The sequence below is a fragment of the Mustelus asterias genome, chromosome 8 (assembly GCF_964213995.1).
Source record: "Mustelus asterias chromosome 8, sMusAst1.hap1.1, whole genome shotgun sequence".
NCBI lineage: Eukaryota > Metazoa > Chordata > Chondrichthyes > Carcharhiniformes > Triakidae > Mustelus > Mustelus asterias.
In genome coordinates, this window is record NC_135808.1 from 128,648,654 (window position 1) to 128,669,506 (window position 20,853).

General features: G+C 46.3%; 1 protein-coding gene across 2 annotated transcripts in view; it reads right to left on the reverse strand.

Annotated features, from left to right (window-relative positions):
- The window catches only part of LOC144497551 (vitellogenin-like), a 107,526-nt gene that overhangs the window by 44,050 nt on the left and 42,623 nt on the right, over nucleotides 1-20,853 (reverse strand). For both annotated transcript variants that reach the window (XM_078218971.1, XM_078218970.1), the window contains exons 14-20: nucleotides 15,063-15,187; nucleotides 14,879-14,959; nucleotides 12,607-12,717; nucleotides 3,486-3,663; nucleotides 2,356-2,446; nucleotides 2,033-2,218; nucleotides 3-147 (exon numbers count right to left, since the gene is read on the reverse strand). In XM_078218971.1, coding sequence (XP_078075097.1) covers nucleotides 3-147; nucleotides 2,033-2,218; nucleotides 2,356-2,446; nucleotides 3,486-3,663; nucleotides 12,607-12,717; nucleotides 14,879-14,959; nucleotides 15,063-15,187 — 917 coding nt within the window. The remainder of the gene's footprint in view (nucleotides 1-2; nucleotides 148-2,032; nucleotides 2,219-2,355; nucleotides 2,447-3,485; nucleotides 3,664-12,606; nucleotides 12,718-14,878; nucleotides 14,960-15,062; nucleotides 15,188-20,853) is intronic.

Consider the following 20,853-nt stretch of genomic DNA (forward strand, 5'->3'; position numbering starts at 1 on the left):
ACCAGCACTCCTTTTTGATCCATTGTTGAATTCTTTGCTAAACTCAATTCTCTGTTCATTAATCGAAACCCATCTCTCGATAGCAGTGGAGTGACTTTCTCTGCAGACAAATCTTCAATATTTCTTACGAATGCAAAAGCTCGTGACCTACAGTGAATAAAAACAGAAGTGAAGGTCAGTGGTGTCATCTTTCCATCTCCTGCCCATGTGCTGATCTTCGAGTCATAGAATCCTGCAGTGCAGAAGGAGGCCATTCAGCCCATCGAGTCTGCACCGACCACAATCGATACCCAGGCCCTATCCCCATAACCCCACGCATTTACCCTACTAGTCCCCTTGATACTAAGAGGCAATTTAACATGGCTAATCCATCTAACCCGCACATCTTTGAAGTGTGGGAGGAAACCGGAGCACCCGGAGGAAACCCCCGCAGACACGGGGAGAACGTGCAAACTCCACACTGACAGTCACCCAAGCCAGGATTCGAACCCGGAACCCCAACGCTGTGAGTCAGGCTGCTAACCACTGTGTCACCGTGCCACCCTCGAGTCATAAGGACTCGAAACATTGAGCGGAATTGTTTGGCCGTTCAAGCTGGCGGGATTCTCCGGTCTCGCTGCAGTGAATGGAAATTTGGCTGGATGCCAAATTCGCTGTCCTGGCTTCCAGCGACTGCGGGGCGAGAATTCCGACCGTTAACTCTGTTTCTCTCTCCACAGATGCTGCCAGACCTGCTGAGTTTTCTGTTTTTGTTTCAGATTTCCAGCATCCGCAGTATTTTGCTGTTGCTCTTTGATCAAACATTTTTCTGACATTCCTTTAACTCATCGCCCAGCCCTGTCTAATGATGCTTCTGTGAAGTATGGGGAAGCAGTGGTGTAGTGCTATTGTCACTGGACTAGTGATCCAGATACCCAGGGTAATGCTCTGGGGACCCGGATTCGAATTCTGCCATGGCACATGGCGAAATTTGAAATGAATAAAAATATGGAATTAACAGTGAAATGACGTCCATAAAACCATTGTCGATTGTTGGAAAAGCCCATGTGGTTCACTAATGTCCTTAAGGGGAGGAAATCTGCTGTCCTTACCTGGTCTGACTTACATGTCCGTGGTTACCTGGTCTGGCCTACATATCCATGGTTATCTGATCTGGCTACATGTCCACGGTTACCTGGTCTGGCCTACATGTCCATGGTTATCTGATCTGGCTACATGTCCATGGTTACCTGGTCTGGCCTACATGTCCATGGTTATCTGATCTGGCTACATGTCCATGGTTATCTGATCTGGCTACATATCCATGGTTATCTGATCTGGCCTACATGTCCATGGTTACCTGATCTGGCCTACATGTCCATGGTTACCTGGTCTGGCTATAATTCCATTGTTACCTAGTCTGGCCTACCTGTCCATGGTTACCTAGTCTGGCCTTCATGTCCATGGTTACCTAGTCTGGCTCTATGTCCATGGTTACCTGGTCTGGCCTACATGTCCATGGTTACCTGGTCTGGCCTACATGTCCATGGTTATCTGATCTGGCTACATGTCCATGGTTACCTGGTCTGGCTCTATGTCCATGGTTATCTGATCTGGCTACATGTCCATGGTTACCTAGTCTGGCTCTATGTCCATGATTACCTGGTCTGGCTATAATTCCATGGTTACCTAGTCTGGCCTACCTGTCCATGGTTACCTGGTCTGGCTCTATGTCCATGATTACCTGGTCTGGGCTACATATCCATAGTTATCTGATCTTGTCTACCTGTCCATGGTTATCTGATCTGGCCTAAATGTTCATGGCCTGCAGATTCACAGCAGTGTGGTTGACTCTTAAACTGCCCTCAGGGATGAGCAATAAATGCTGGCCTGGCAGCGATGCCCACATCCCATGAATGAATACATTTTAAAAAGAGTACCTTTTTGTAGTGTTAATGGCGTATATAAAATGCAAATTGCCATTGATGTCATAGGTTGGAGAAGCAGTCAAAGAAAAATGACCTTTTGGATAATTGGATAGAGTTTCCGTTACCTAGCAGAGAACAGCTGATCTTCCTGTTGCCAAGGGGGTGTTTCAATTTTGATGTTTCCCTTCTTCAAGTTTGCTCTTGCCGTGAAGTTCATAGGGAGCACGGTACTTGTCTTCAACTGCACTTCGACTCCTGTCTGAATCAGAGGGGTGTTTATCCCCATAATAGCAATAACATCTTTGACCGAACTGGAGTAAAATAAAAACAGATACATTGAGAGGCAATTCAGAGTTGAAAAGAAATTTGGTCAACTGATATCGATCGATTAAGAAACGTTTATCCACTTCGTTCAGGCAGCTTAATTATATTTGTGTGAAATACGTACCTTGAGGTGAACTGAACTTCACTCTGAATGCTGGTGTTCAGGAGCTGATCCATTGTAAAGTTGGAAGAACCGAGAGTAAGCTTCACTTTGGCTGTTGGAACAATTCATTGGGGAAAGAAAATGATAATTTAAGTGAACTGGCTTTGTTCTGATCAAGGATAAAATAATACTGAAAATGTTGGAATTCTGAAATAAATTTGATTTGATTTGATTTATTATTGTCACATGTATTAACATACAGTGAAAAGTATTGTTTCTTACGCACTAAACACGGATAATGCACAGCATACCAGTCAATGTTAAAACTGGGAAAAGATTTGCTAATGTTTTAGGACAAAGTCCCTTTGACACTGCCGCCTCACAGCGTCAGGGACCCGGGTTCAATTCCAGCCTCGGGTCACTGTCTGTGTGGAGTTTGCACATTCTCCCCGTGTCGGCATGGGTTTCCTCCAGGTGCTCCAGTTTCCTCCCACAGTCCAAAGATGTGCGGGTTAGGTTGATTGACCATGCTAAATTGACACTTAGTGTCAGGGGGATTAGCAGGGTAAATACGTAGGATTACGGGGATGGAGCCTGGGTGAGATTGCTGTCGGTGTAGCCTCAATAGGCCGAATGGCCTCCTTCTGCACTCTGGGGATTCTATGATTCTCTGTGAACGCGAGCCTGCCTCTTCTCAAATTTCTTTCTCTCCTGTGCATTTGTGGCATTTATTTCAGACACGCTGAGGTGAATTTTATAGCCCCCTGGTGGGGGGTCGGCGGGGGTGGGGTGGTAGTGCAGAACCGAGGTGGGGATGGGGGTGGGGGAGGTCTCCCTGTGCTTGGCATTCCTTTCAAAGGGTGCCTCCATTTTGAGGTTTCTGGCCTGCTCCAGCAGCCTCCACGTGGGGCTGCCTCAGGCTTCAGAGCGGTCGACCCTCTGACTGGGCCAGCGGCAGTAGGAGTTGGCCCACCCACCATCCTCAATTCGACCGCAGGACCCAGAGGTGACCAGTTTGGAGGCCTGCAGTAAGGTTGGCGCGCCGCTGGCACGTGCAGGCTCAGGGACTCTCTTCAGCTTAACGTCAGGGTCCTGAAGCCCGCGGTAAAATTCCCTCAGCTCCCTATCACAGCTGTCCACGAAATCATTACCCTGTACTGCTGAAACGACGGTGTAATAAAACGCTATCTCCATTGGCAGGCCAAGTGACGTTGGCACAATGTGCCGAATCTCGGATACCAGCCAGGGTTTGGTCCAGCGTATTGACATTCCAGTCTGAAGCATGTCTGCGAATTTCTTCAGGACTCTCTCCATCTTTTCTTTCTTTAGCTATGCAAGACAAAAAAAATTAAAACATGCAAAACAGTTAGAGTTCAAGGCCTGACACTGGAAATTCCATCAATCTCCCAATTTAATATTGGTAACCTGGCAAAACCCAGGTGCCAACAAGAACATAGGACAGGAGTAGGCCGTTCGGCCCCTCAAGCCTGTTCTTTCACTCAGTGTGATAATGGTTATTCTTTTCCAGCAATTCCACTTTCCCACCTTTGAGATCCAGCAGCACTACCTTCCTTTCAACTCTGGGAATTCCCACTTGACCTTGGACGGAAGGGATCCTCCGTTCACTCCTTCAGTGTCAGCTGGTGGGACCTCCCAATCCTATAAATTCCAGCTCCTGGAAATCAGTTGATTGGGTGAGGTAATGTGGATTCACCTCCTGATGGTTCCGAGTTCGACCTTGGGTGTAACGGTGGGAGTGGGTGGGAGTGATTTGTTGTGGGTGAAGTAGGGAGGAGGCTTTACTTTGGGCAAGCAACATGAAGTGAAGTTAAGTGAGTTTTCCATCTGTTTGTTCACACAGTTTTCGATTGGTCATTACGTTGTTTTGGGGATGGGTTACAGCCTGGGCAACTCCCCCATGATAGGAATTCGGTAGATTTTACAGACAAATGGGGTAAGATGGCTGTGGAGAGGAACCCATAGTGACATGGGTGTCTAGTGACCCTATGTAATTATGGTGCCCACTTACTGACTATGCCAAGTTCATTCTTGGGTTTATAACCATCCAAAACCATGGGGCGGCACAGCGGCACAGTGGTTAGCACTGCTGCCTCACAGCACTAGGGACCTGGGTTCAATTCCGGCCTCGAGTCACCGTCTGTGTGGAGTCTGCACATTCTCCCTGTGTGGGTGATGGGCGATTAATTCACTCAAGATGCTCGATCGTACTCGGGAAATAAAGGCTTTTATTAGCAACAAGAATAGAGCATACTGCTTAACAATACAATCCTAGGCTAAAGGGTCACTAGGAAGTGCAGTGACCTTTATACCCCTATAGGAAGGCAGAGCCAACTGGAGTGTACCACAGAACAATACCAACAGGTAGAACACCCCAACCCTAACCCCAACAGCAAGCAGAATAACATATGTACAAGTACCCATAGTGATAACCATCTATAGTTCAGTACCCATAGTGGTAACCATCTATGGTTCACCACAGTGGGGTTACGGGAATAGGGCCTGGGTGGGATTGTGGTCGGTGCAAACCCTTCTGCACTGTAGAGATTCTATGATTCTAAAGCCAACTTGGAGGTTTGCAACACTCTATTCACGAGTGGTGAACTGTGGCAGCAGTGTGTATGAACTATAAAACATTCTGCAACAACTCACCAAGACTTCTTCAACTGCCCCTTCCAAAACACTCGACATCTAATGCCTAGAAAAACAAGGGCAGCAGATACATGGAAGCACCACTACTTGTAGGTTCTCCTCCAAGTCAAAGTTAAAGTAAAGTTTATTTATTAGTCGCAAGTAGTGCCTACATTCACACTGCAATGAAGTTACTGTGAAATTCCCCTAGTTGCCACATTCCGGCACCTGTTCAGGTCAGTGCGCCTAACGAGCATGTCTTTCAGAACGTGGGAGGAAACCTACGCAGACACGGGGAGAACGTGCAAACTCCACATAGACAGTGACCCAAGAAGGGAATCGAACCCAGGTCCCTGGCACTGTGAAGCAGCAGTGCTAACCACTGTGCCACCATTCACCATCCTGACTTGAAAATATATCATCATTCCTTCATTGTCACTGGGCCAAAAATCCTGGAATTCCCTCAGGAACAGCACTGTGAGTGGACATACAGCACATGGACTGCAGCAGTTCCAGAAGTCAGCTCACCACCACCTTATAAAGCGCAATTCGGGATGGGCAAACTCTAGAACCGGGGGACATGAATTCAAGATTAGTGGCAGTCAGTGGAGAGGGAACATGGGGAAGAACTTCTTTATGCAGAGGGTGGTGGGTGTCAGGAATTCGCTACCCGAGTTGGTGGTGGAGGCAGAGACCCTAAACTCTTTAAAAAGCACCTGGATCTGCACCTTAAGTGCTGTAAGCCACAGGCTATGGGCCGGATGTAGGAAGGTGGGATTAGAGTTATAGAGTCATAGAGGTTTACAGCATGGAAACAGGCCCTTCGGCCCAACTTGTCCATGCTGCCCTTTTTTTTTAATACTAAGCTAGTCCCAATTGCCCGCATTTGGCCCATATCCCTCGATAACCATCTTACCCATGTAACTGTCTAAACGCTTTTTAAAAGACAAAATTGTACCCGCCTCTACTACTATCTCTGGCAGCTTGTTCCAGACACTCACCACCCTCTGTGTGAAAATATTGCCCCTCTGGACCTTTTTGTATCTCTCCCCTCTCACCTTAAACCTATGCCCTCTCGATTTAGACTCCCCTACCTTTGGGAAAAGATGTTGACTATCTAGCTGATCTGTGCCCCTCATTATTTTATGAACCTCCATAAGATTACCCCTAAGCCTCCTCGCTCCAGAGAAAAAAGTCCCATCTATCCAGCCTCTCCTTATAACTCAAACCATCAAGTTCTGGTAGCATCCTAGTAAATCATTTCTGCACTCTTTCTAGTTTAATAATATCCTTTCTATAATAGGGAGACCAGAACTGTACACAGTATTCCAAGTGTGGCCTTACCAATGTCTTGTACAACTTCAACAAGACGTCCCAACCCCTGTATTCAATGTTCTGACCAATGAAACCAAGCCTGCCGAATGCCTTCTTCACCACTCTGTCCACCTGTGACTCCACTTTCAAGGAGCTATGAACATGTACCCCTAGATCTCTTTGTTCTGTAACTCTCCCCATGCCCTACCATTAACTGAATAAGTCCTGCCCTGGTTCGCTCAGCCAAAATGCATCACCTCGCATTTGTCTAAATTAAACTCCAGCTGCCATTTGTCAGCCCACTGGCCCAGAGAATTAGCAAGGGTACACAAGCAGGTATGGACAAGATTGGTTTAATGGCCTCCTTCTTTGCTGTAACTTTTCTATTGGTTCTATGAATGCCACCATTCCACGAATGGATGAAAAAAAAGATCATCTAGCCCACCATGCTTGGAGAACTAATTTGACTTCTGCTCATTGCTTTGTAAGTTGTTCTGCTTAAAATATTTACATTTTTCTTAAAAGATTCAATGCGCTCTGATTCAAATGCATTTGAAATACATTTCACAAAATCTCTCTCCTCACTCTGAGCAACAATTTTAAATTGGGGCTTCACTCAGCATTCATTCCCAACCCAACGGAAATAGCTTACCTCTATTCACAATATTTAAAAAAAACCTTGAACAAATTATTGGTTTAGAAAATAAACCCACCACGGTAAATATTTTAAAAACTTTATCCTTATTGTTATTTTTTAAAAATTTTAAATCTGGACTTTGCTGATGAACAAAGACAATTTGGAATGTTGACCCTTTGTCTGGGAGTTATCCCCCGCAGCTTCCAGGACAAAAGAATTCTCTTTTCCATTTTGGAATGTCTCACCTCGTTATGCCTAGGGAGTGACTAACAGACAACCTCGGACTGTTCAGACCAATTTCAAAGGGGCCTACAGGAAGATCAGTTGTATTTGATAAGCCAACACTACTGGTGGAGTCTATGGGCGGGATTTTATGGCCTCCATTGTCGGACCCTCGCCTGCTCACTGATCCACTGGAGCAAGCTGAGAGGGGTGATTGAAGGCGGCAGTGCTGGTGAGAGATTAATTGGATTAATTGAATTGTTTATTTATTTAATTAGTCAGCTAGTGTGTGTATTTTTTTGGCCTTTACTTTAACAGCAGTTTTTCAAGATTAAAGTGAAAACTAGAAGTGGGCAGCAAAGGAGTCTGGGAAGGGTTTTTATTTTAACTTTAAAAGTCAGTTACCTGGGAGGTTCCCCCTCATTGATCCACTGGAGCAAGCTGAGAGGGGTGATTGAAGGCAGCAGTGCTGGTGAGAGATTAATTGGATTAATTGAATTGTTTATTTATTTAATTAGTCAGCTAGTGTGTGTATTTTTTTGGCCTTTACTTTAACAGCAGTTTTTCAAGTTTAAAGTGAAAACTAGAAGTGGGCAGCAAAGGAGTCTGGGAAGGGTTTTTTAAGCGCGTGAAGTATAAAAGGTAGGCTGCAGTATACAGCGGGCAGCGTCGGGAGCGGGCAGGGAGTGTGTGGGAAGCAGAGTGTGAGCTATAAGACTTTGGCTCACAGGGCGTAGGCTGAAAGGGCGAGCAGGGGTGAGTTGAATTCATTTTTGCACTTTCTACCTGGTACTGGCAAGGTATCTAGAGGGGATGGGTGTGCAGGCAGTGCAATGTTCCTCTTGCACTATGTTTGAGGTGAGGGACGACGACAGTGTCCCTACTGATTACACCTGTGGGAAGTGCACCCATCTGCAGCTCCTCCAAAACCGTGTTAGGGAACTGGAGCTGGAGTTGGATGAACTTAGGATCATCAGGGACGCAGAGATGGCCATAGACACAAGCTTTAGGAATACAGTTACTCCGAGGATTGAAAACAGATGGGTGACGGTGAGAGGGGCTGGGAGGAAGCAGTCCGTGCAGGGATCCCCGGTGGTCGTTCCCCTTAGCAACAAGTATTCCGCTTTGGATACGGTTGAGGGGGATGACATACCAGTGGGGAGCCGCAGTGAGAGGATCTCCAGCACTGTGTCCGTCTCTGTGGCTCGGGAGGGAAAGGGGGAGAGCGGGAGGGCGATAGTTATTGGGGACTCGTTAGTTAGAGGGATAGATAGGAGGTTCTGTGGCAGCAAAAGAGACTCACGGATGGTATGTTGCCTACCGGATGCCAAGGTCCGTGATGTCTCAGACCGTGTTTTCCGGATTCTGAAGGGGGAGGGGAAACAGTCACAAGTCGTGGTGCACATTGGTACCAATGACATAGGTAAGAGAAGGGACGGGGATTTAAAGCAGGAATTTCTGGAGCTGGGCTGGAAGCTGAGAGCCAAGTCGAAACATGTGGTCATCTCTGGTACGTTGCCGGTACCACGTGATAGCGAGTTGAGGAACAGGGAGAGAGTGCAGTTAAATATGTGGTTGCAGGGATGGTGTAGGAGTGAGGGTTTCAGATACGTGGATAATTGGAACACGTTCTGGGGAAGGTGGGACCTGTACAAACAGGACGGGGTGCACCTGAACCAGAGGGGCACCAATATCCTCGGAGGGAAATTTGTTACGGCTCTTCAGGGGAGTTTAAACTAATTTGTCAGGGGAGTGGGAAAGGGAGTTGTAGTCCAGAAGTCAGTGAGGGTGGTGAGGTATTGGGGAAGGTATCAGGGTCAAGGGTGGGTACTGGTAGACAGGAAGGTGGGTTGAAGTGTGTCTACTTCAATGCAAGGAGCATCCGGAACAAGGTAGATGAACTTGGGGCGTGGATTGGTACTTGGGACTACGATGTTGTGGCCATTACGGAGACGTGGGTAGAACAAGGACAGGAATGGTTGTTGGACGTTCCGGGGTATAGATGTTTCACTAAGTGTAGGGAAGCTGGTAAAAGAGGTGGAGGAGTGGCATTGTTAATCAAGGATAGTTTAACGGCTGCGGAAAGGCACTTCGTGGGGGATCTGCACACTGAGGTAATATGGGCTGAAGTTAGAAATAGGAAAGGAGCGGTCACGTTGCTAGGAGTTTACTATAGGCCCCCAAATAGTAATAGAGATGTGGAGGAAGAAATTGCTAAGCAGATTATGGATATGTGTGGGGGTCACAGGGTAGTTGTCATGGGGGACTTTAACTTTCCAAATATTGATTGGAACCTTTGTAGGTCAAATAGTTTGGATGGGGCAGTTTTTGTGCAGTGTGTGCGGGAGGGTTTCCTGACACAATATGTGGATGGGCCGACTAGAGGTGAGGCCACATTGGATTTGGTACTGGGAAATGAACCGGGCCAAGTGTTAGATTTGGTTGTGGGAGAGCAATTTGGAGATAGTGACCACAATTCTGTGTCTTTTGTTATTGCAATGGAGAGGGATAGGGCCGTACGGCAGGGCAAGGTTTACAATTGGGGGAGGGGTAATTATGATGCGATTAGGCAAGAATTAGGGGGCATAAGTTGGGAACAGAAACTGTCAGAGAAAGGAACTAATGAAAAGTGGAACTTTTTCAAGGAACAAATACTGGATGTCCTTGATAGGTATGTTCCTGTCAGGCAGGGAGGAAATGGCCGAGTGAGGGAACCATGGTTCACAAAAGAGGTGGAATGTCTTGTGAAAAGGAAGAGGGAAGCTTATGTAGGGATGAGGAAACAAGGTTCAGATGGCTCGATTGAGGGTTACAAATTAGCAAGGAATGAGCTGAAAAAGGGGCTTAGGAGAGCTAGGAGGGGACATGAGAAGTCCTTGGCGGGTCGGATCAAGGAAAACCCCAAGGCTTTTTACTCTTATGTGAGGAATAAAAGAATGACCAGGGTGAGGTTAGGGCCGGTCAAGGACAGTAGTGGGAACTTGTGTATGGAGTCAGTAGAGATAGGCGAGGTGATGAATGAATACTTTTCTTCAGTGTTCACCAAGGAGAGGGGCCATGTTTTTGAGGAAGAGAAGGTGTTACAGGCTAATAGGCTGGAGGAAATAGATGTTCGGAGGGAGGATGTCTTGGCAGTTTTGAATAAACTGAAGGTCGATAAGTCCCCTGGGCCTGATGAAATGTATCCTAGGATTCTGTGGGAGGCAAGGGATGAGATTGCAGAGCCTTTGGCGTTGATCTTTGGGTCCTCGCTGTCCACGGGGATGGTGCCAGAGGACTGGAGAATGGCGAATGTTGTTCCTCTGTTTAAGAAAGGGAATAGAAATGACCCTGGTAATTATAGACCGGTTAGTCTTACTTCGGTGGTTGGTAAATTGACGGAAAGAGTCCTTAGGGATGGGATTTACGACCATTTAGAAAGATGCGGATTAATCCGAGATAGTCAGCACGGATTCGTGAAGGGCAAGTCGTGCCTCACAAATTTGATAGAATTTTTTGAGGAGGTAACTAAGTGTGTTGATGAAGGTAGGGCAGTTGATGTCATATACATGGATTTTAGTAAGGCGTTTGATAAGGTCCCCCATGGTCGGCTTATGATGAAAGTGAGGAGGTGTGGGATAGAGGGAAAGTTGGCCGATTGGATAGGTAACTGGCTGTCTGACCGAAGACAGAGGGTGGTGGTCGATGGAAAATTTTCGGATTGGAGGCAGGTTGCTAGCGGTGTGCCGCAGGGATCAGTGCTTGGTCCTCTGCTCTTTGTGATTTTTATTAATGACTTAGAGGAGGGGGCTGAAGGGTGGATCAGTAAATTTGCTGATGACACCAAGATTGGTGGAGTAGTGGATGAGGTGGAGGGCTGTTGTAGGCTGCAAAGAGACATAGATAGGATGCAAAGCTGGGCTGAAAAATGGCAAATGGAGTTTAACCCTGATAAATGTGAGGTGATTCATTTTGGTAGGACAAATTTAAATGTGGATTACAGGGTCAAAGGTAGGGTTCTGAAGACTGTGGAGGGACAGAGAGATCTTGGGGTCCATATCCACAGATCTCTAAAGGTTGCCAGTCAAGTGGATAGAGCTGTGAAGAAGGCCTATAGTGTGTTAGCTTTTATTAACAGGGGGTTGGAGTTTAAGAGCCGTGGGGTTATGCTGCAACTGTACAGGACCTTGGTGAGACCACATTTGGAATGTTGTGTGCAGTTCTGGTCACCTCACTATAAGAAGGATGTGGAAGCTCTGGAAAGAGTGCAGAGGAGATTTACCAGGATGCTGCCTGGTTTGGAGGGTAGGTCATATGAGGAAAGGTTGAGGGAGCTAGGGCTGTTCTCTCTGGAGCGGAGGAGGCTGAGGGGAGACTTAATAGAGGTGTATAAAATGATGAAGGGGATAGATAGAGTGAACGTTCAAAGACTATTTCCTCGGGTGGATGGAGCTATTACAAGGGGGCATAACTATAGGGTTCGTGGTGGGAGATACAGGACGGATATCAGAGGTAGGTTCTTTACGCAGAGAGTGGTTGGGGTGTGGAATGGACTGCCTGCAGTGATAGTGGAGTCAGACACTTTAGAAACATTTAAGCGGTTATTGGATAGGCACATGGAGCACACCAGGATGATAGGGAGTGGGATAGCCTGATCTTGGTTTCAGATAAAGCTCGGCACAACATCGTGGGCCGAAGGGCCTGTTCTGTGCTGTACTGTTCTATGTTCTATGTTCTATGCTCCAGGCGGGCGAGGTGGTAGAGCTCCGGCCAATGGGTCTGCCATGATAATGGCTTCCCAAACATCAGATCTTCAATATAGCTGGCATCTCTTTCAATGACTAATGGCTGAGGTATTATCATGCCTGAAAACAAAGCCAAGTCCAGAAGCTGGATAAACATACCCTGATTTAAATCATTGGCGAGGAGGAAGGTTACATGACCCAAACGTCTGTGCTTTATGGACAATTTAATATTACAACTTGGGGCTTCACAAATAGCTTGCTGTTCTAACATCCAACTGGCAAGCCACAAAGCAATTGGCTTTATCAGGCAGGACAACTGATCCATTTAATCTGACTCTGCTGGAAGACTTTGTACCATCACCTACAGAGCCGACATCATCCATAGAAACCCTACAGTGCAGAAGGAGGCCATTTGGCCCATCGAGTCTGCACGTACAGCAATCCTACCCAGACCCTATCCCCGTAACTCCACATTTTTACCCTGCTAATCCCTCTCACCTACGCATTTCAGGACACTAAGGGTCAATTTAGCACGGCCAATCGTCCTAAACCGCACATCTTTGGACTGTGGGAGGAAACCGGAGCACCCGGAGAAAACCCATGCAGACACGGGGAGAATGTGCAGACTCCACACGGACAGTGACCCGAGTGGACTTTGGACTCTGGAACTCATGTGAACCAATGTTCATTCTCTTTTTTTCTTAAATTGCCAATAAAATGACTAACCTCTTGTAAATCGCTCTGGTGAAATTCAACGAAAGATAATTCCTGACCAGACAACTTGATGTAGGCGACTGCGAAGGGCTTAATCATTGGTATTGATTTCCACCCAGGCACCTGGAGGACAACAAAATTCAGAAGAGAGAAAACAATGAATAAAAGCTGTACATCTGAAACAAAATTGGAGAGTGGCAGAGATTCGCGGCCAGTAAAGAGAAATGAAAGGTTAATATTTCAGGCGGGACTTCGGGGAAGAGTTTACATCTGAGCCATTGACTGGTCCATTCCCTGCTGTGTGCAGCATGCACGGCAGACAACTTGCCAATGGCTTCTTAGACAGCGCCTCTTTAATCTGGACAATGGCAGCAAATGCATGGAAACACCACCGCCAAGACCCCTTCCAAGTTATCCACCACTCTAATTTGATTTGATTTGATTTTTGATTTGATTTATTATTGTCACATGTATTAGTGTACAGTGAAAAGTATTGTTTCTTGCACGCTATACAGACAATACATACCGTTCATAGAGAAGGAAAGGAGAGCGTGCAGAATGTAGTGTTACAGTCATAGCTAGGGTGTAGCGAAAGATCAACTTAATGCGAGGTAGGTCCATTCAAAAGTCTGACAGCAGCAGGGAAGAAGCTGTTCTCGAGTCAGTTGGTACGTGACCTCAGACTTTTGTATCGTTTTCCCGACAGAAGAAGGCGGAAGAGAGAATGTCCGGGGTGCGTGGGGTCCTTAATTATGCTGGCTGCTTTTCCGAGGCAGCGGGAAGTGCGGACAGAGTCAATGGATGGGAGGCTGGTTTGCGTGATGGAAATTGTCACTGGGTCAAGATTCTGAGAATTGAATACCTTACAACACTGTGGGAATATCAATGCTACATGGATGGCAGTGGTTGAAGAATGATTACCATCACCCTCTCAGTGCAACCAGGGAAGGGTTTTATTTGGGACACCTGAGAATCAATGAACAGTGATGTTGGTGGAGAAGTCACCATCTGACATAATTTCAAAAAGGCATGGGTTTGAGAATCACCTTACAGCAGCATTGTAAATCTAACTGCTGCTTATCGAATGATCCAGATCGAGGTGTGCAGGGGGCACTTTCAAAGTTTGCAAAGTTGCAAGTATTGTAAACTATGAAGAGGACAGTGCAGAACTTCAAAAGAACACAGACAAGTTGGTGGAATGGGCAGGTAGGTGGCAGATGAAGCTCAATGCGGAGAAGTGTGAGATAGGAAGAACATGGAGAGACAATAAAAAATAGGGGGTAAAATGCCTAAGGGGAGGTCGGAACAGAGGGAACCGGGTGTATAGATTATTGAAGGTGGCAGGTCAGGTGGAGAGAGCAGTTAATAAAGCATATGATGTTCTGGGCTTTACTAAGAGGGGCATTGAGTACAAGAGCAAGGAATATATGCTGACCTTATACAAGATACTAGTTAGACCTCAGGTGGAATATTGTGTATGTTTCTGTGACCAATCAATCTGTTTTTTTGGGATATTGTTGAAGGATGGATATTGGCCTGGACAATGGGATCTTTTACGCTGACTTGTAAGGGTAGGTAGGGCCTCGGTTTAACATGTCATCTGAGAAACAGATTGCAGGGAAGGCGATGGCCTACTGGCATTATCACTAGACTATTAAACCAGAACCTCAGCTAATTTCCTGGGGATCTGGATTTGAATCCCACCACGGCAGATGGTGGAATTTGAATTCAATAAAAAATATCTGGAATTAAGGATCTACTGATGACCATGAAACCATTGTCGATTGTCAGAAAAACCCATCTGGTTCACTAATGTCCTTTAGGGAAGGAAATCTGCCGTCTTTACCTAGTCTGGCCTACATGTGACTCCAGAGCCACAGCAATGTGGTTGACTCTCTACTGCCCTTGGGCAACTAGGGATGGGCAACACCCACTGGCCAGCCAGCGTCACCCATGTTGCACAAATGATTAAAAACAAGTAAATTAAATCATTGTCGAGTAATCCCCACACGTCCCTTGATGTGTGAGTCCAGCTTAAGCAACGCAAATGAGGATCCCGGCCGTTGTTCATCAAGTAATATCCTTTCATAGAAAGTGTCCGAGTGAGGAAACTGCATTGTGGCAGGATTATGTGTGACTGCAGTGGCCCTTGGAGATGAAAAGCTTCAGAACCCAATAACATAGAGGCCACGCCTGAGCAATGGGCTGAGCTACCAGGTGGTGACCGACACCAGAGGAAGAGACTTTAGCAACAGTCTAAGAAGATAAAAGGAATTGTCCAAACCTTCCTTATTAGACGTTCACTCCTCGGTCCCCTCAGATAGGACTGACCTTTGCTCCACTGTCCCTCTGCTTGGATGCCGATCTTCGAAAAACAAGCAAAGAATTATTCTGTTTAGGAACTGTAGCATTCAGTGAGATAGAAGCAGGTGCCACTCTCTTTTCTAAGTATTGGAAGGCCAATTTACCTCTAGGAAATCCGAAGAGACTCCAAGGCCATAAAGATGGAAGTTGGCTATGGCGGTGGTTGGTAGAATACCCTCTGACGTCTTCATGAGGTAAACATTGGCATTGGTTCCAGCCAGAAACTTATCTGCAGGGACAGTTCCAACACTCATTATTCTGTTATCAGCTCAATAAACAAGTATCAGACATCTCATTAAAACTCAATCCTATATTTCATAATAAACCATATCAATTTCTACCGTGCCTCTCATGCACAGAACTCTTAAAGGATTTAGGCAGTTATTATTTCTCATCTCTAGTTGTCCCTTGTAGATTTGGGCTGTAACCACATGCAGAGCAGGGTAGTCAGCTACCCCTTTCCTGCGGGATATTATTAATGATTATGTCAATTCAATAGCTTTTGTGTTTACTTTCTCGTGCCATTCCACAAATTCCCAGATTTAAGAGAATAATTTTCCCCACTTGTCACATTGGGATTTTAACTCACAATCTTGGGGCTGTTAGTCAACTGAAAATCTCTAACCCATTAGAGCAGGAGAGAGAGAGGGACAAGGATGGAACCAAAGCTTTAGGGGGAGTCTTAACAAAAAGTGGCAAGAGGGAATTCCAGGATTTTGACCCAGCGACAGTGAAGGAATGGCGATATATTTTCAAGCCAGGTGGTGGTGTTCCCAGGTATCTGCTCCCTTGATCTTCTAGGTGGTAGAAGTCATGGGTTTGGAAGGTGCTGCCTAAGGAACCTTGGTGAGTTCCTGCAGTGCAGCTTGGAGATGGTACGTACGGCTGCCACTGTTTGTTGATGGTGGAGGGAGTGAATGTTTGCAGAAGGGGCAGTGTTAGAGTGAGATAGTGTGAGGGATATGCCAGGCCCTGAGGTTACAGATGGTGGTTGTGTACAGTTCCACTGCTGCCGATGGCCCACAGTGCCTCATGGATGCCTTCTCTTGTTTTGAACTTCACCATCTTGTTTAGATTCATGTAACATGGTAGCAGAGGATGATTAAAAGTGATAATTGGAAACTTAAGAAGATTATATTTCCAACTTAAGACTGTAATTGGAGTTACTTTTGAGAAGAATGGCTGAAACCCAATGTAAAATGTCAGAATATAGTTTTTCCACTGAAAGGGCGGGACTTTCCACGCTCGCCCCAAGGTCGGAAATCCCGTCTGAGGTCAACAGACCTTTGCATGGTCCATGGCCTGCCCGCTACGATTCCCGTGGCCGGGGCTTACCGCGCCCGAAACACTGCAGCTCCGGTCGGCGCCTCCAACTGCGCATACGCAGTAAAAGAATGATAGAATGCTGCCCCCCTGACACATCCCTCCCAGGCCGGACAAAGTCTCCCCCTGGACCCCACAGACAATGCCCCACCCCCACAACATTACTCACCCCCTTATCCCCCCCACACACCCACCACCCAGACCTATCACAGGCACCTCCCCCCCCCTTTCCCTCCCATTGATCTCAGGCAGAGTGGCAGCGGATCCCCCTTCTCCCCCCCCAACAGATCTCAGGCAGAGTGGCAGCGCACCCACCTTCCAATCCCCCCCACTCCCCTCTCCCCCGCCACCGATCTCAAGCAGAGAACCATTGGACACTCGGCATCTACCTCCTCACTAACCCTCATTGACTGAGCACTTGAATCGGACTTTGGTGGAGCATGTCTGTTTTGTTTTGTGAGAGGGAGTTTTGTGAGAGGGAGGTCATGCCTCACTAACCTGGTGGAGTTTTTTGAAGAAGTGACGAGAATGGTTGACGAGGGAAGGGCCTTGGATGTCGTCTATATGGACTTTAGTAAAGCGTTTGACAAAGTCCCTCATGGTAGGTTGGTGCAAAAGGTTGGATCTCATGGGATAAAGGGGGAGGTGGCTAGATGGGTGGAGAACTGGCTTGGTCACAGAGTATAATAGAGTGTAAAAGTTGGGGTCTGATGTTGCGGTTGTATAGAACGTTGGTTCGGCCGCATTTGGAATACTGCGCCCCGTTCTGGTCGCCACACTACCAGAAGGACGTGGAGGCTTTAGAGAAAGTGCAGAGGAGGTTTACCAGGATGTTGTCTGGTATGGAAGGGCTTAGTTATGAGGAGAGATTGGTCACTTGTGTGGCTTTTGCTACCAAATAAACCTGTTGGACTTTAACCTGGTGTTGTTAAACTTCTTACTGTGTTTACCCCAGTCCAACGCCGGCATCTCCACATCTTGGTCACAGAAGACAGAGGGTGGTAGTGGAAGGGTCTTTTTCCGGCTGGATGCCTGTGACTAGTGGTGTTTCACAGGGCTCTGTATTGGGACCTCTGCTGTTTGTGATTTATATAAACGATCTGGAAGAAGGTGTAACTGGGTGATCAGTAAGTTTGCGGACGACACGAAAATGGCTGGACTTGCAGGTAGTGAGGAACATTGCCAGAGGCTACAGAAGGATATAGATAGGCTGGAAATTTGGGCAAAGAAATGGCAGATGGAGTTCAATCCAGATAAATGCGAAGTGATGCATTTTGGTAGAACTAACGTGGGGGGGAGCTATACGATAAATGGCAGAACCATAAAGGGTGTAGATACGCAGAGGGACCTGGGTGTGCAAGTCCACAGATCCTTGAAGGTGACGTCACAGTTGGAGAAGGTGGTGAAGAAGGCATATGGCATGCTTGCCTTTATAGGACGGGGCATAGAGTATAAAAGTTGGGGTCTGATGTTGCAGATGTATAGAACGTTGGTTCGGCCCCATTTGGAATACTGCGTCCAGTTCTGGTCGCCACACTACCAGCAGGATGTGGAGGCTTTAGAGAAAGTGCAGAGGAGGTTTACCAGGATGTTGCCTGGTATGGAGGGGCTTAGTTATGAGGAGAGATTGGGTAAACTGGGGTTGTTCTCACTGGAAAGACGGAGGATGAGGGGTGACCTAATAGAGGTGTATAAAATTATGAAAGGCATAGATAGGGTGAACGATGGGAAGCTTTTTCCCAGGTCGGTGGTGACGTTCACGAGGGGTCAAAAGTTCAAGGTGAGGGGGGGGGAGGTTTAACACGGATATCAGAAGGACGTATTTTACACAGAGGGTGGTGGGGGCCTGGAATGCGCTGCCGGGCAAGGTGGTGGAGGCGGACACACTGGGAACTTTTAAGACTTATCTGGATAGCCACATGAACGGAGTGGGAATGGAGGGATACAAAAGAATGGTCTAATTTGGACCAGGGAGCGGCATGGGCTTGGAGGGCCGAAGGGCCTGTTCCTGTGCTGTATTGTTCTTTGTTCTTAGTTGTGCCGATTCCGGATTGGCGAAAGCGGTGGTGAAGGGGGAAGTGCCGGTAAGGTTGGGCATGCAGCCCATTAAGTCAATTTAAATGCATGCAAATACGAATGCATTTAAATGGCCGTCGCTCCCGTTTCAGCCGCGGTCCCGATTGCGGCCATTTTCGGGCCTTGGTAAAGTGGGAACTGGGACAGAGGTAGGTGCGGGTCGCGCTACTCCTCTCACGCCCAACTTTACCAAGTTTGCATGCTCGAAACGGGCGCAACGCGATGGTAAAATCGGGCCCATGGTCTCTGAATCTGAACCTTATGACCAATGGAAAATGAAGTTTATATACGGACACGGGTTACGTTCTTAACAAAGAGAAAACAAAGAACACCATGAACACTTCCACTTCATAACAAATTCAGCATAAGATGCAATATATTATTGAAGCTGGTGGACTATCAATTGGACACGAAGAAAAGTTTGGATAATCTATTAAACTCCATGGATAAAATTTGTAAGAAAGATGAACTTTCAGAGCCACGCAAGGTGTGGTCAGCCTTTGATGTATTTAGAAAGACAAATGATTATTCCACAGAAGAATATGTCATTGAATTTAATGGACTATAACACAAGATTACAGAAATTTGATTTGGAAATTCTTGGTGCTTGCTTTCAAGCAGTTGGCTTGTGCTAAAGTGTTGCATACGGCTAGACCCCCATACTTATATACAGGTGAGGCTCTCTGATTGAGCAGGCAATTATGACCTTATTCAGGGAGCTCATACTCCAAGAGGCCAACCTCATGGGCCTTGTTTACGTCATTACACCCCTACCCCAAGTCTGAGAAACCTCAACAGTTTGGGCGCCTCATGGGCCTCTTGTGATGTCTCAGTGCTGGGTCTGGATCCCCCAACTCGGCATCTGACATGGGATGGGTGGATCTAACAGGTGCACCAGAGATCTGGCTCAATCCCATCTTCATTGCCACTTAAATAACTCCTCGTGGGCTGGTACCTCTTCACCAGATTCCCTTTATTTACAAACTCGATTCCACTCCTAGAGTGCTTCAGACACTCAGTCAGAATCAGGTGTCCCAGTGGACTTGACACTCCCATATTTATATCCAGGGGAGGCTCCCCGATTGGATACGCAATTATGACATTAATCAGGGAGCTCATACTCCAAGAGGCCAACCTCATGGGCCTTGTTGAAGTCACTACACCTTGAATATTGAAGAGTATGTTACTGCTATGAAGGACAGGAAGCTAGGAAAAGGCGGCTCTGTTGAATTAAGATAATATCTGCACAACAGGGAAGGATGACCTAAGTTCAGGAAATACGGATACAGAAGTGGTTTGGATAGAGGTGAAGAATGATAAAGGCAAGAAGTCACTTGTGAGAGTGGTGTTTGGGCCCCCTAACCGTAACCACATGATAGGACAGAGTATAAAGGAATAGATGATGGGAACTTGTCAGAAAGCTATGACAATTATCATTAGGAGTTTTAATCTACATATAGACTGGAAAAACGGACGGGCAAAGGTAGCCTAAATGAAGATGTCACAGAATGTTTTCTGGATAGTCCCTTAGAATACATGTTCTGGAGTCAACCAGACAGAAGCCTATATTAGACCTTGCATAATAGGATAAGATTAATTGATGACCTCCTAGTTAGCAGTGATCATAATATGATTAAATTTTATAATCAGTGTGAGGGAGAGAAGAAACCAAAAGAGAAAATGCTGGAAAATCCCAGCGGGTCAGGTAGCATCTGTAAGGAGAGAAAAGAGCTGACGTTTCGAGTCCAGATGACCCTTTGTCAAAGCTAAAAGGCAGAGAAAGTGGGAGATATTTACACTGCAAGGTGAGGGAATGAAAGATGAGGAGAGACATACGGAAATCCTGTTGGAGAGAAGAGCAGTACTTCTTCAGGATGGGCATTCCTGGAAGAGAAGTGGCAGTGAGGGAGAGAAGAGTGGGTCTAAGATTAATGATTAAAACTTAAATGAGGCCAATTATGAAGGAATGAAAGCAGAGCTAGCTAAAGCAAACTGGCAATTTAGGTTAAGGAATAGACCAATAGAGATGTAATACAGACATTTAAGGAGATTATTTAAGGAGATTTTTTAGGGTTTACAGAATAGATGTGTTCGAAGGAGGATGAAAAATTCCAAGGGGAGGACCCAGCATCTGCGGTTAACTAAAAATATTAAGGGCAGTCTCAAACTTAAAGAAAAAAGCATATAATTGTGTAAAGATGAGTGGAAGGTCAGAAAATTGGACAGAATATAAGAAACAGCAAACAATAACTAAGTGATTAATAAGGAGGGAAGAATTAGAGTACGAGTGAAAGCAAACTAAAAATATGAAGACAGACTGTAAGTTTCTATAGATGTTTGAAAAAGGGAAGAGATCACAAATGGTCCTATAGAAAGTGAGTCTGAGGGATTAGTAATGGATAACATGGAGATGGCAGAAGAATTGAACAGTTATTTTGCATCGGTCTTCACTATGGAGGAGACAAGTAATATCCCGGAAATAGGTGTCAATCAGGA